The sequence below is a fragment of the Ascaphus truei genome, chromosome 7, assembly GCF_040206685.1.
Source record: "Ascaphus truei isolate aAscTru1 chromosome 7, aAscTru1.hap1, whole genome shotgun sequence".
Taxonomy (NCBI): Eukaryota; Metazoa; Chordata; class Amphibia; order Anura; family Ascaphidae; genus Ascaphus; species Ascaphus truei.
This window is the reverse complement of record NC_134489.1, coordinates 96586182-96601184: the sequence shown is the minus strand read 5'-3', so window position 1 is coordinate 96601184 and position 15003 is coordinate 96586182. Positions and strand designations below refer to the sequence as shown.

At 42.1% G+C, this 15003-nt stretch overlaps 1 protein-coding gene and 1 long non-coding RNA gene across 4 annotated transcripts in view; one reads left to right on the top strand and one right to left on the bottom strand.

Annotated features, from left to right (window-relative positions):
• The window catches only part of LOC142499713 (lactase/phlorizin hydrolase-like), a 46226-nt gene that overhangs the window by 28617 nt on the left and 2606 nt on the right, over positions 1-15003 (bottom strand). For 2 of the 3 annotated variants that reach the window (XM_075609499.1, XM_075609498.1), the window contains exons 2-3: positions 10510-10580; positions 9500-9583 (exon numbers count right to left, since the gene is read on the bottom strand). In XM_075609499.1, the coding sequence (XP_075465614.1) occupies positions 9500-9583; positions 10510-10580 (155 nt within the window). Of the gene's footprint in view, positions 1-80; positions 633-9499; positions 9584-10509; positions 10581-15003 lie in introns of those variants that run through there. The other variant, XM_075609500.1, reaches the window with a different exon arrangement.
• Positions 644-14924, top strand: LOC142499718 (uncharacterized). Its single transcript, XR_012802719.1, has 4 exons — positions 644-885; positions 4609-4678; positions 11758-12300; positions 14630-14924. It is a non-coding gene; the product is annotated as an uncharacterized LOC142499718 (long non-coding RNA).

The following is a 15003-nucleotide window of genomic DNA, read 5'->3' as shown; positions in this document are numbered from 1 at the left end:
AAAATCGCCCACGGCGTCACCCGTAGTGACACCGCGCGGCACCAAAACAAAGAGTATACATTACTGCTAAGTGTTTATACCAATGGCGACGGCCGCGCCGCTTCCTACTGCAATGCGGAAGACAGTTGAAGAGATTTGCAAATTTGTTTTCAGGTTTGCGATGGCCGCGTCACGTGACACAGCCGTCCAATCAAAGTACAGATGTCAGCCTCGTCTCCCCGGCAGTCGCGCGCAGAAGAATGTGCTTCTGCACATGTCGCTCCGCGACGTCGCAAATGTGACGCCACAGAGGCGCGCGCGCGCATTGCAGTTCTTTAGTATAATCGCAGCCTGAGCCCAGATACACAAAGTTCCGTTACATCGGGTAACACAACATGATTTCCAAGACAGGGGAACGCAATGACGTCACCGGAAAGTACAAGAGAAAAACCAGAACATAGTGCAATATGTACTAGAAGTGTTCTGGGAAACAGGGGTTTAGGACTGGTACTCGCATATTCCCAAAAATCAAACGCTTATCCAGCACTGGGGCAAATACTAATGTAACCCCCCATGTGTCTGCAAGCAGCACAGGACATGGCCCCTTTAAGAATTACACTCCACAGGACCATGTGACTGTGCTCAGCCGGTGAGTGACAGTTGGTGACCGTTGGTGACAGTTGGAGACTGAGAGAGGCTGAGAGGGAGTTCGACAGGGAGCTGAGGGTGTGCAGGGCCATCCTGCACAGAGGGACCTGCAGGAGCCGAGGGGGAGAGAGAGACACCGACCCTGCAGAAGATAGCACCAGTCCCAGTGATAGTAGCAGCATTGGGGCTGGCCAGGCTGCACAGTGGCTCCCAGAGCAGAGTACCAGCGGATCCTCGGCCCACTTGGCTGGGGGAACTGTGAGTAACTGGAGAGGGGATTCATAGCTACAGAAAAGGCGCCGGCGCCTGTGTGACGAAACAGGCCTGCCAGGTACCAGCCTGAACATAAGAGCGCCAGGGTTATGTGCCAGCACTTACACACAGACTCACTAACACAGCACTTACACACAGACTCACTAACACAGCACTTACACACAGTCTCACTATAACACAGCACTTACACACAGTCTCACTATAACACAGCACTTACACAGACTCACTATAACACAGCACTTACACACAGGCTCACTATAACACAGCACTTACACAGACTCACTATAACACAGCACTTACACAGACTCACTATAACACAGCACTTACACACAGGCTCACTATAACACAGCACTTACACACAGGCTCACTATAACACAGCACTTACACATAGACTCACTAACACAGCACTTACACACAGTCTCACTATAACACAGCACTTACACACAGTCTCACTATAACACAGCACTTACACACAGTCTCACTATAACACAGCACTTACACACAGTCTCACTATAACACAGCACTTACACACAGTCTCACTATAACACAGCACTTACACACAGTCTCACTATAACACAGCACTTACACACAGTCTCACTATAACACAGCACTTACACACAGACTCACTATAACACAGCACTTACACACAGTCTCACTATAACACAGCACTTACACACTGTCTCACTATAACACAGCACTTACACACAGTCTCACTATAACACAGCACTTACACACAGGCTCACTATAACACAGCACTTACACACAGTCTCGATATAACACAGCACTTGCACAGAGACTCACTATAACACAGCACTTACACACAGACTTGCTATAACACAGCACTTACACAGGCTCACTATAACACAGCACTTACACACAGACTCACTATAACACAGCACTTACACACTGTCTCACTATAACACAGCACTTACACACAGGCTTCCTATAACACAGCACTTACACAGGCTCACTATAACACAGCACTTACACACAGATTCACTATAACACAGCACTTACACAGGCTCACTATAACACAGCACTTACACACAGACTCACTATAACACAGCACTTACACACTGTCTCACTATAACACAGCACTTACACACAGGCTTCCTATAACACAGCACTTACACACAGGCTCACTATAACACAGCACTTACACACAGACTCACTATAACACAGCACTTACACACAGACTCACTATAACACAGCACGTACACACAGGCTCACTATAACACAGCACTTACACACAGTCTCACTATAACACAGCACTTACACACAGTCTCACTATAACACAGCACTTACACACAGACTCACTATAACACAGCACTTACACACAGTCTCACTATAACACAGCACTTACACACAGTCTCACTAACACAGCACTTACACACAGGCTCACTATAACACAGCACTTACACACAGTCTCACTATAACACAGCACTTACACACAGGCTTCCTATAACACAGCACTTACACAGGCTCACTATAACACAGCACTTACACACAGACTCACTATAACACAGCACTTACACACAGACTCACTATAACACAGCACTTACACACAGACTCACTATAACACAGCACTTACACAGACTCACTATAACACAGCACTTACACACAGTCTCACTATAACACAGCACTTACACAGACTCACTATAACACAGCACTTACGCACAGACTCACTATAACACAGCACTTACGCACAGGCTCACTATAACACAGCACTTACACACAGACTCACTATAACACAGCACTTACACACAGACTCATTATAACACAGCACTTACACAGACTCACTATAACACAGCACTTACACACAGACTCACTATAACACAGCACTTACACAGACTCACTATAACACAGCACTTACACACAGTCTCACTATAACACAGCACTTACACACAGACTCACTATAACACAGCACTTAATCACAGACTCACTATAACACAGCACTTACACACAGACTCACTATAACACAGCACTTACACACAGACTCACTATAACACAGCACTTATACACAGGCTCACTATAACACAGCACTTACACACTGTCTCACTATAACACAGCACTTACACACAGACTCACTATAACACAGCACTTACACACAGACTCACTATAACACAGCACTTACACACAGTCTCACTATAACACAGCACTTACGCACAGACTCACTATAACACAGCACTTACACACAGACTCACTATAACACAGCACTTACACACAGACTCACTATAACACAGCACTTACGCACAGACTCACTATAACACAGCACTTACGCACAGACTCACTATAACACAGCACTTACACACAGGCTCACTATAACACAGCACTTACACACAGGCTCACTATAACACAGCACTTACACACAGGCTCACTATAACACAGCACTTACACACAGACTCACTATAACACAGCACTTACACACAGGCTCGCTATAACACAGCACTTACACACAGACTCGCTATAACACAGCACTTACACACAGACTCGCTATAACACAGCACTTACACACAGTCTCACTACAACACAGCACTTACACGCAGACTCACTATAACACAGCACTTACGCACAGACTCACTATAACACAGCACTTATACACAGACTCGCTATAACACAGCACTTACACACAGGCTCACTATAACACAGCACTTACACACAGTCTCACTATAACACAGCACTTACACACAGGCTCACTATAACACAGCACTTACACACAGGCTCACTATAACACAGCACTTACACACAGTCTCACTATAACACAGCACTTACACACAGTCTCACTATAACACAGCACTTACACACAGACTCACTATAACACAGCACTTACACAGACTCACTATAACACAGCACTTACACAGGCTCACTATAACACAGCACTTACACAGGCTCACTATAACACAGCACTTACACACAGTCTCACTATAACACAGCACTTACACACAGACTCACTATAACACAGCACTTACACACTGTCTCACTATAACACAGCACTTACACACAGGCTCACTATAACACAGCACTTACACACAGTCTCACTATAACACAGCACTTACACACAGACTCACTATAACACAGCACTTACACACAGACTCACTATAACACAGCACTTACACACAGACTCACTATAACACAGCACTTACACACAGTCTCACTATAACACAGCACTTACACACAGACTCACTATAACACAGCACTTACACACAGACTCGCTATAACACAGCACTTACACACAGGCTTCCTATAACACAGCACTTACACAGGCTCACTATAACACAGCACTTACACAGACTCACTATAACACAGCACTTACACACAGACTCACTATAACACAGCACTTACACAGACTCACTATAACACAGCATTTAGCAGCCGCGCTGTACTGCAAGTTTTCACACACACAATTTGTTTTGTATATGGAACTTGCGACGGAAGCAAATCCTCAATCCAATGCATGCTGTTTTAAACACAGCTTTTAGACAGAGGCTGGGATGAGATGCAAAGCCATTAAACCCACTCACAGACATGTTTCAACCTTGATGGGTATCATCAGTGTGAGGTTGGTTGCTGGCTATGCTGGTTTGAGACTAGACTAGGTATTCACCAAAATTATTAAGGTTATGGTGGGTAAAAAAAAGTGACAAAAACCCTCCACAGTAAAGCATAAAGCAACTGTAACTGTGTGCTCATTTGCATGTCATTTCCCAGAATCCCTTGCTGCAAACACTGTGTGCTGGGTGATAATGGAACGCGTCTCTCAGCTCCCTGGATACACCATGTGAGTGCGTTTGTTACTGAGTATCACGTATATAAAGATTGTTTTACTTGTCTGCACTATTGTCTTTCCTCTGCTTTTCCTGGAGGGCCCATTTGACACCAGACTAGCAACATTTGGATTTGCCCCAGTGCTGGATAAGCATTTGATTTTTGGGAATATGCGAGTACCAGTCCTAACCCCCGTTTCCCTGAACACTTAGCGTTACAACAAAAGGGAACAGGTTTTTGGGGGTGCTTAAAGACAATTATATGTCCCAAATTATTGAGGAACCAACCAGGAGAGGGGCAGTTCTGGATTTGGTCATATCAAACAATGTAGAAGTAATAACAAATATTCAAGTCCTGAAACATTTGGGTAACAGTGATCATAACATGGTCTCATTTGAAATAAATTATCAAAAAACAGATTATTTGGGTTCAACAAAGACCTTCAACTTTGGAAAGGCAGATTTTAATAAACTGAGGTCTAATCTAGTAGTCATACATTGGGATGATGTTTTTGCAGGGAAAAATGTAGAAGATAAATCGGCAGTCTTTAAAACATTGTTAGAAAAGCACACTTATCAGTGTATACCCTTGGGTAATAAGTATAAAAGAAATAAGTCAAAACCAATGTGGCTAAATAAACAGGTAGGGGAGGAAATGGACAAGAAGAGGCAGGCGTTTAGATTCTTTAAGTCAGAAGGGACGGAGACATCGTATCAGAATTATAAGGAATGTAACAAAAGTTGCAAAAGGGCAATCAAATTAGCAAAAATGGATAATGAAAAAAGGATTGCAATAGAAAGTAAGGTCAACCCTAAAAAAATCTTTAAGTACCTTAATAACAAAAAAATAAGAAAAGAAAATATAGGACCCTTTCAGTGTGAGATGGGCAGGCAGATTATTGGAGATAAGGAAAAAGCTGAGGTATTAAACAAATTCTTTGCCTCTGTGTTTACCAGGGAAGAATCAAGTTCAATAGTAGTGCTGCAGGAGGAAGCCACAAGCTCCATATTAATGAACAATTGGTTAACTGAGGAAGAAGTTCATAAGCGACTTGAAAAAATTAAAGTTAATAAGGCACCTGGCCCCGATGGCATACATCCAAGAGTTCTCAAGGAGTTAAGCTTACTAATAGCAAAACCATTATATTTAATATTCAAGGACTCCATTTCCCTAGGCTCAGTACCACAAGATTGGCGTAAAGCAGATGTGGTGCCTATATTTAAAAAGGGAGCTAGATCACAACCGGGAAATTACAGACCTGTAAGCCTGACTTCAATAGTAGGGAAACTACTTGAAGGTTTAATACGGGATAATATTCAGGAATACCTAATGGAAAATAAAATTATTAGTAATAGCCAGCATGGATTTATGAAGGATAGATCTTGCCAAACTAACCTTATTTGTTTCTTTGAGGAGGTAAGTAGGAATCTAGACCAGGGTAATGCCGTTGATGTGGTCAACTTAGATTTTGCAAAGGCTTTTGATACGGTTTCACACAAGAGGTTGGTGTACAAAATAAAGAAAATTGGACTCAGTAATAATATATGGACCTGGATTGAAAACTGGTTAAAGGACAGACAACAGTGGGATGTCATAAATGGAACTTTTTCAGGTTGGGCTAAAGTCGTGAGTGGAGTACCTCAGGGATCGGTACTGGGATCCCTGCTTTTTAACTTGTTTATTAGTGACCTTGAGGTTGGGATCGAGAGCAAAGTCTCCATCTTTGCTGATGATACTAAATTGTGTAAGGTAGTAGAATCAGAGCAGGATGTAATTTCTCTTCAGAAGGACTTGGAGAGACTGGAAACGTGGGCAGGTAAATGGCAGATGAGGTTTAATACAGATAAATGTAAGGTTATGCATTTGGGATACAAGAATAAAAAGGCGACTTACAAATTAAATGGAGATATATTGGGGGAATCCTTGATGGAGAAGGATTTAGGAGTGCTTGTAGACAGCAGGCTTAGCAATAGTGCCCAATGTCATTCAGTAGCTGCAAAGGCAAACAAGATCTTATCTTGCATCAAACGGGCAATGGATGGAAGGGAAGTAAACATAATTATGCCCCTTTACAAAGCATTAGTAAGACCACACCTTGAATATGGAGTACAATTTTGGGCACCAATCCTAAGAAAAGACATTATGGAACTAGAGAGAGTGCAGAGAAGAGCCACCAAATTAATAAAGGGGATGGACATTCTAACTTATGAGGAGAGGCTAGCTAAATTAGATTTATTTACATTAGAAAAGAGGCGTCTAAGAGGGGATATGATAACTATATACAAATATATTCAGGGACAATACAAGGAGCTTTCAAAAGAACTATTCATCCCACGGGCAGTACTAAGGACTCGGGGCCATCTCTTAAGGTTGGAGGAAAGGAAATTTCACCAGCAACAAAGGAAAGGGTTCTTTACAGTAAGGGCAGTTACAATGTGGAATTCATTACCCATGGAGACTGTGATGGCAGATACAATAGATTTGTTCAAAAAAAAGGTTAAACATCTTTTTAGATGGGAAAGGTATACAGGGATATACCAAATAAGTATACATGGGAAGGATGTTGATCCAGGGAGTAATCCGATTGCCAATTCTTGGAGTCAAGAAGGAATTAATTTTTCCCCTTAATGGGGTTTTTTGTTTGCCTTCCTATGGATCAATAAGTAAGTATAGATATAGGATAAAGTATCTGTTGTCTAAATTTAGCACAGGTTGAACTTGATGGACGTATGTCTTTTTTCAACCTCATCTACTATGTAACTATGTAACTTCTAGTACATATTGCACTATGTTCTGTTTTTACTCTTGTGCTTTCCGGTATCGTCATTGCGTTCCCCTGTCTTGGACAACGTACGATTTGAGAAGGATTGGTGGAACAGTTCTTTTAGGTGTTTGAGCTGCAAACCATTATCTACAGATGCATCGGCCGTTATTCAAACAAATCGCGGTGCCGTTTTCGTGTGCGCTGCTGTATTCCACGCTGCATTAACGCGGCCAATCGCCCCTGGCACACGTATTTATCGCGTTTGCTTTGTTTGAATTTCATGGATTGTGTGCAATTAAATGCAACAAAATTAATTCATTGTAATGTGTACAGTACTGTGCTACTGTGTTAATTTCAGGTGTTTAAAAACCAGAACACTAAAATGCCATTTTCTGCACTCGCGTCTAAAGTACGGTTGGAAGAAATCACGCGCCATGACATGGGTATTCCGAGGTATACAACGCGTGAAGTGTTCGAATAACGGCCGCTGCATCTGTACTTGTACTTTTCCTTTATATTATACACTATCTTTACATTGTAATGATTGCACATTGTTTACTGTATGGCATTTGTGTTATATCACCTGGATACACATTTATATGCACATTAGCTCTTCTATCTATTTTCACTTTGTGCGTGTCTTTGATAGGACACAGACCACTTTTTTGTTTGTGTGGGGCGATGAGTGCCATTTGTAACGCTTCCTGTCACAACGTGATACATGCAAAAACAATAGTCGTACTGCATCTCATTAGCATAGCCGTCACGTTATTACAGCGTGACATCTTCCAGTAACGTGACCTTGTGTTACTCCTACACAGACCGCACAATACAACTTTTGCTGAAGTGGAAACAGGAGAGGGAGATAATGTTATGTTATTTAAATCATGCTCAACTGTGGCATTACACCCCTATTCCAGACACTGCGAAAGCCCTACAGTATGTCATGGTCTGGATGGGAGTAACACAAAGTTTAGGGATGACATATCTAACATAACATTAGGTCCCAGCGGTAACCCTAATTACGTTTAGTAGATATGCGATGTTATCATAATGCCTCCTTTGCATGTCATTATCACTAACGGCTCTTATACTGTAGTTAACACAATGCTCTTTACGGGGGGGGGAGGGGAGAAACGTGACTTAATGTTATGTTATTGTGCTTTGAAGATACACTGTGTGTCTTCACATGAGGATAAGTTACTGTAGGTTTACGTCACAGATCTTTGACTGCAAGTATGGAAACCAACTGACCAGTCTTTGGTTCCTTCACTGTCTTGCAAAAGTTCATGTGAAAACCTTTAAAAAATTAAAACATCTTCAGTTACTAGACAATTTAAATGCTAAAAACCCCATTTCCTGATATGAATGATTGGAGGAAGCCTGGAACATTATAATGTTGCAATGATTATCTTCCAAGATAAGAAGGTGTCGTTTTGGGTAAACAGATTTTCTTGGCAATGAACGAAACATTACATTTGCTACAACTGGGCTATGCCGTGTTCTCAATATGTGTGCGTTCTGTACCAATAATCTTCTTTACTCTTCCAAGCATTCGTCCTGTTTTATTTCATGAGTATGTCATTAATATTAAAGGTGCCTATAGTATTAGATAATAGTTCTGTAGTATTAGATACTAGTTCTGTAGTATTAGATAATACTTACTATATATATTTTTTTTAAATTGAACTCAATGCCCTTTTTAATGAGGTTTAATATAATAGGCATCCTGTGATTTTCTATAGCAGGTTTTAGCATGCTTCCCCAGCAGTGCAAGATATTTGCAACACTTTCCTGTTTGTGATCCTTTGTTGCCACGGAGTCATCAATCCGCTGTTTCATTCCCAAATCATCTATATACACCACTTTAATGGCGGATATCGGCGATTCGGGCGCCATACAGCGAATCGAGCGTTGACGTCTGCGAGGCACTGAGTCTAAAGAGGTCCCTGCTTATCATGCACCAGTTCTTGTTCTTCCTTTCTGCCTCCTGTGCTTGTGATAAGTTCTAAGCTTGATGGAATAAAGTTGTTACATTTCTGTTGAGCTGGTACAATGATTCTTTCCTACCTGTTCTTTATTCCAGCTCTTCTCTAAGCCGCCTCCATCCCTGCAGCTGTAATGTATGTTCAAAGCAACAAAATCAAGGGACCCCTAAAATAAAAATAAAAGATTATACTGCTCAATACACCAGAAACCGAATCCAACTTTAGGTAATTGTTCAATGTGCAGTTTTAGTTTATTTCACATGGAGAGAAACCCAGATCTGCTCTTCTTGCCCTCTTTAGAATACGTTTATTTAACAGGGAACATAAAATGTCCTCCTCCATGTAAACGGCTCCCTGACCTCATTCCCTTTAGTTTTTACCCAGCAGCGATTCAAAGGTGCAATCCCCCACAATCGACCTGTTGAATTTCATAGGGGCCTTTGGGAAAGTGTTTGTCAATCGAGTGTTTTCTTTAGGCTGCGGCCAGGCAGGGAACGGGCTGGGGGCGCGGCCACGATGTCACGGAGCTGGTTCGCCCTCATTGGGCGAACCGCTCATGTGACGCGCTTGTGAGCGGCAAATTCAAATTTGCTTACTCTAAGCGCTGTGAAGACGTTTGGTCACGCTGGCCACACACATTGCCGCAATGTGTTTCATCGCGGCCAGCGTGCCTGCCCGATCAGCACCACCCTGGCTGAGGCCTAACCCTTACCCCCACCCCGTCCTTATCAGAGAATCAATAAAGATGTGGGGAGGGGGGACTCCTTGCTGATCACACAGGGACATCACACAAAAGGGAGCAGCCAGAGGAAATCAAACCCCCTCTCCCCGCAAGTCTCACTTTAAAAAAATAAATGACAAATACTTATAGGTGACAGATTTGGGTCAAAAACTGAGACAGTGTTTGAGCAACCTGTGCTGAAGCAGGGATATCATTAAAACCTGACCTGTTGTTGGCCCTTGAGGACTGTAGTTGGATACTCCTGGTCTAATATAAAATCTTTATCAGAATCCATGTATGGACCCTAGTCCCTGTCCGTTCCAGGACTGCATAGGTAAGTAGCTTGTAGAATAAATGGAGTACTTATTTACCAGGAAATCTGGTAGAAGGGATTGACATGTATCCAGCATCGGTGGTTCCAGTGCAATAGACAGCTTCCCATCTGAAAAAGAACAAACATAACATTGACCATATTAGTGAAGACCAATATTTAGTCATAATAGAAAATGCAACTGATAACGCAAATACCAAAGTGCAACTGGAAGGTTTTCCAACACTTGCTTGTATTGTCTGACCATTTGTTGGTGTAACCCCTCCCTGCCCGGCTCCAAGGGAGTTTACAAGTTAGAGTGATACTAGCTTCTCGGGGTGCAGACCGTAGTCCACATTGATGGTTCCTGCGGCTGGACACAGCTCTTCTAGATGACGAAAAAGGTGTTAACTGATGGGCGCCAGGAGTTTTATAGTTTTGAACAAACACACTGTTACATAGTTACATAGTAGATGAGGTTGAGAAAAGACGTACGTCCATCAAGTTCAACCTATGCTAAATTTAGACAACAGATACTTTATCCTATATCTATACTTACTTATTGATCCAGAGGAAGGTAAACAAAAAACCCCATTAAGGGGAAAAATAAATTCCTTCCTGACCCCAAAAATTGGCAATCGGATGAATCCCTAGATCAACATCCTTCCCATGTTTACTTATTTGGTATATCCCTGTATACCTTTCCTTTCTAAAAAGATGTCCAACCTTTTTTTGAACAAATTTATTGTATCTGCCATCACAGTCTCCATGGGTAATGAGTTCCCATTTTCTTCCTCTTCAGATGGTGCAGAGGAGGCACATAACTTTTTATGTAACTGTGCGATTTCTTATTACCTTAATGTGTAAACCGACACTATTATTCCCTCTATTACCACTAACACATTCCCATGCAGGCTGTTTGTTTTTAGCCTTTTACCTCAGAACTATCTTATAGACATAGCTATTAACAACTTATCTACCGGCAATATGTATCCCTCTCCTAGGTTCTGCCCAGTGTTACCGGAACATCTGTGTATTTCTTTTCCTATTACCCTCAAACTCAATATTTCTACTCTAATCACGAATACCAAGTATACTGTGGTCTTAACACTAGGGCCGCACTTATAGTGCACGCAACGGCGACGCGACGGGTGACGTCACCCGTCGCCGCTAGCGAAAGTTGTAATTCACTTTGCGGCGATGTACTACTTTTCTACCCCTGAGGAAGGAAACGTAGTCTTCCGAAACGCGTAGGGTGGTCTACATTTGCACAGCTGACAATACGGCATCCACTACACTGTTTTACCAGCTCCACGGACGTCTCCCTGTTGCGGTTCTAGTTTGCGGTGGCTGCTGCTGCATTGATTTGGACCGGTACAACACCGCTGGGCTGCTGCTGTCGGCGTGTATCCTGCAACGATGCAGCACACGTGACGACGCTTCTCCCGTGACACGCGGCCCGGTGGGTCCATCGTGCGGAGGTCTGTGGTGCAGGAGGCAGGGAGGGCTCCCCTCCAAAGTCACTTCAGACGTCAGGACACGTTTTTGGCTCGTAAGAGAGGGGATAATCTCAGATTTATCCACCGCCTTCTTATTCTGAGTGTCTGGTAAGCGGCCAGTTCAACTGTGGTTGCAGTGCACATGTGACCCTTCATTTTAGTGTTTTTACTTATTGTATTAAATGTTATATTTTTTATATATCAGTCAGTTGTCTCAGCAATTGTTTGTCTTTCACTGTGAGTAGTGTTGTGTGTTTTTGTTGTTACTGTATCACACTATGTTTGTTTTTGTTTTTATTGCATGATCTATCGTCTTCATGGGAAGAGATCCAGCGGAGTACACCCTTCATCTGGTTGTATAATATATTTATTATTACATGTTAATATATTTTACATATATCACTGCCATTGGCTTAGCGCCATAGATATAACGTTTTTTCCTGCAAATACCAAAGTGCAACTGAAAGGTTTTCCAACACTTGCTTTTATTATCTGACCATTTGTTGGCGTTTATCATTAAAATTGGAGGATTCTCTTTGCATATCACCCATGTGAATCACAATTTTTTCCTGGGAGCTGTGGGTATTGTTTCAATTGGAATTCCTCCAGGTGTTTTCTCTTCTGGAGCAATATCGATGAGGGGAAACAAACTATTTTCTTGCAGAGAGTCTTAAACATCTCTGCCATCATGACTTCCTAAACACTGTCCTGATAGCTGCAACACTGGAGTTGCTGCAGCATTAATTTCTTGCTTTCCCCTAGCAACCATACGAATGTACAGCACATTCAGTGACTTCTGTTAGTGTGCGTCTCCCAGTCGGTTATAATAGGGATTACATTTATACAGTGATGTTAAGTGATGGATAAATGATAACAATGGAAAAAGTGCGTGGGCATCCTTACTGCATCTCACATCAAGTCCAAGTTTCTAATCAGCTGAAAGCGCAATTTAATATACAAACACTCCCTCTAAAATATTTACAATCACATACTAACTAAAGATATGAAGAACTTTTATGCTGGTTCATAAAACAGTACAGGCATACCCCGGTTTAAGGACACTCACTTTAAGTACACTCGCGAGTACTGTAAGTACATATCGCCCAATAGGCAAACTGCATCTCATGCATGCGCCTGTCGTCACGTCCTGAACAGCAATACCAGCTCCCTACCTGTACCGAAGCTGTGCACAAGCGGGGAGACTATAGAGCCTGTTACAAATGCGTTATTTACATCAGTTATGCACGTATGTGATGATTGCAGTACAGTACATGCATCAATAAGTGGGAAAAAGGTAGTGCTTCACTTTAAGTACATTTTCACTTTACATACATGCTTCGGTCCCATTGCGTACGCTAATGCGGGGTATGCCTGTATCACGATTTCCAAGCTGATCTAGCTGTGTGGAATTAAATGTACAACTCTTCTATTCCAAAGTGTACAGCAGCCAAGAATCACATCCTTCCCTGTACCAGTTTTTTTTGTTCTTTATTTATAAGGCCAGTGTTTTTTTTTTTTTTTTTTTTAAATCCATATTTTTATTTGTCAATCAACAAAAACCTGACTGAAGACGACTTTTTTCCCCTCGGGTAACGTTAGTGTCATTTATAGAACAACGATCACGATCTACATTGTAATACAATTTAACAGAACAGTATATTCCGTGGTTGAGTTGAACCCTTGGCACTGTCTAGTTTTGGCCTTAGCATGAGTGTACGTTTAAGTCGCACAGAATATATTTTTCTTGCTTATCGATACATTGTATGGCGGTTATACATTTAATTTTCTGGTACAATTCACGGTCACAAATTACAATCCAGTATTTGGAATCTTGGTCCTGCTGAGCAACTCTCTGTACTTATCACGGTTATTAGATGTACGTCTCTACTTCCTCCATGGAATAAAGATCCCTATCTATATCATTATCTTTCACATGTTGGCCAGTATGATTTGGGAGACAAAGGGACATGCGATTAAAACTGGAGCCACTTTTCCTACTATTACTCATCTTCTCCAGCATGTCGCACTATACCTTCTGCTCTAATAACCTTATGATCTTTATGGAAGGTATATTTGTCCAGGGTTGGTAACGTCATACTGATACCAGGTACCAAGGTGGAAGGTCCCAAGGCTGCGTCCATGGTAATTTCTCCCGTGCGGAGGCTGAGGGAAAGCGGGTGCTTTCCCTGGCCATGTTACGTGCGCCGTCTGTGGCCGTGTCTAGGAGCGTTCCAGTGACGTCAAAGAGCTGGTTCGCCCGGTCTGTCACGCCAAGAAATCAGTTTCAACTGATTTCTTGCGCAACACGTGACCGCTTCCGCGCGTTCTGCAGTACCATGGACGCAGCCTAAGTGATTCCATAGTTACCAGGTCTTACTTGAGACTGTAACCCCTTTAGTACTTTCCCTCCAGCAATAACAGGGTTAATAGGCTCCCACTCCGTTAAACCCCGTTGCTGCCGGAGAGGTGAGCAACACAACGCAAGCTCTACCCCTCCAAAGCAAAGTATACAAAATCTAGCGGCCAAAAACCTCATCTGTGGTCGCTTTCATTTCGACCTTGGAACCTGGACAGTGATGATACAAACATGTTCTACAAGGGAAAACCAAATGACTAAATGTTTCCCACTGCGAGCACGTTTAGATTTTAATGCTTGGATGATTTTTATTGCCTCTCATGTAGAATCCGGACCGATTGGTTCTGCTGCATCAGAAGATGTATCAGATGGAAACGCTTTTTGCCAAAGGTTACTTTGAAGCAGATAAGGATATCGGAGATCGTGTTTATCTGTAATATATTTCTTATCAGTTTTCTGAACAAACTCATTATCTGTTCCTGATACTGCTTTTTGAAGAGCGTGACTTGTCTGGGTTCAGAGTTTAAAATACAATCATTTTCATTTCGTGGGGGGATGAGTTACCTTGTGACAATGTTAAGATCTATATTGGACCTCGTTTTATCAATAAATCAAGGCCTGATGGAGAAAAAGCGTATGCAGATTATTGATAAAAATGTTCCTGCATGTATAATTATATTTATAAAGCACCAGCAGTGTA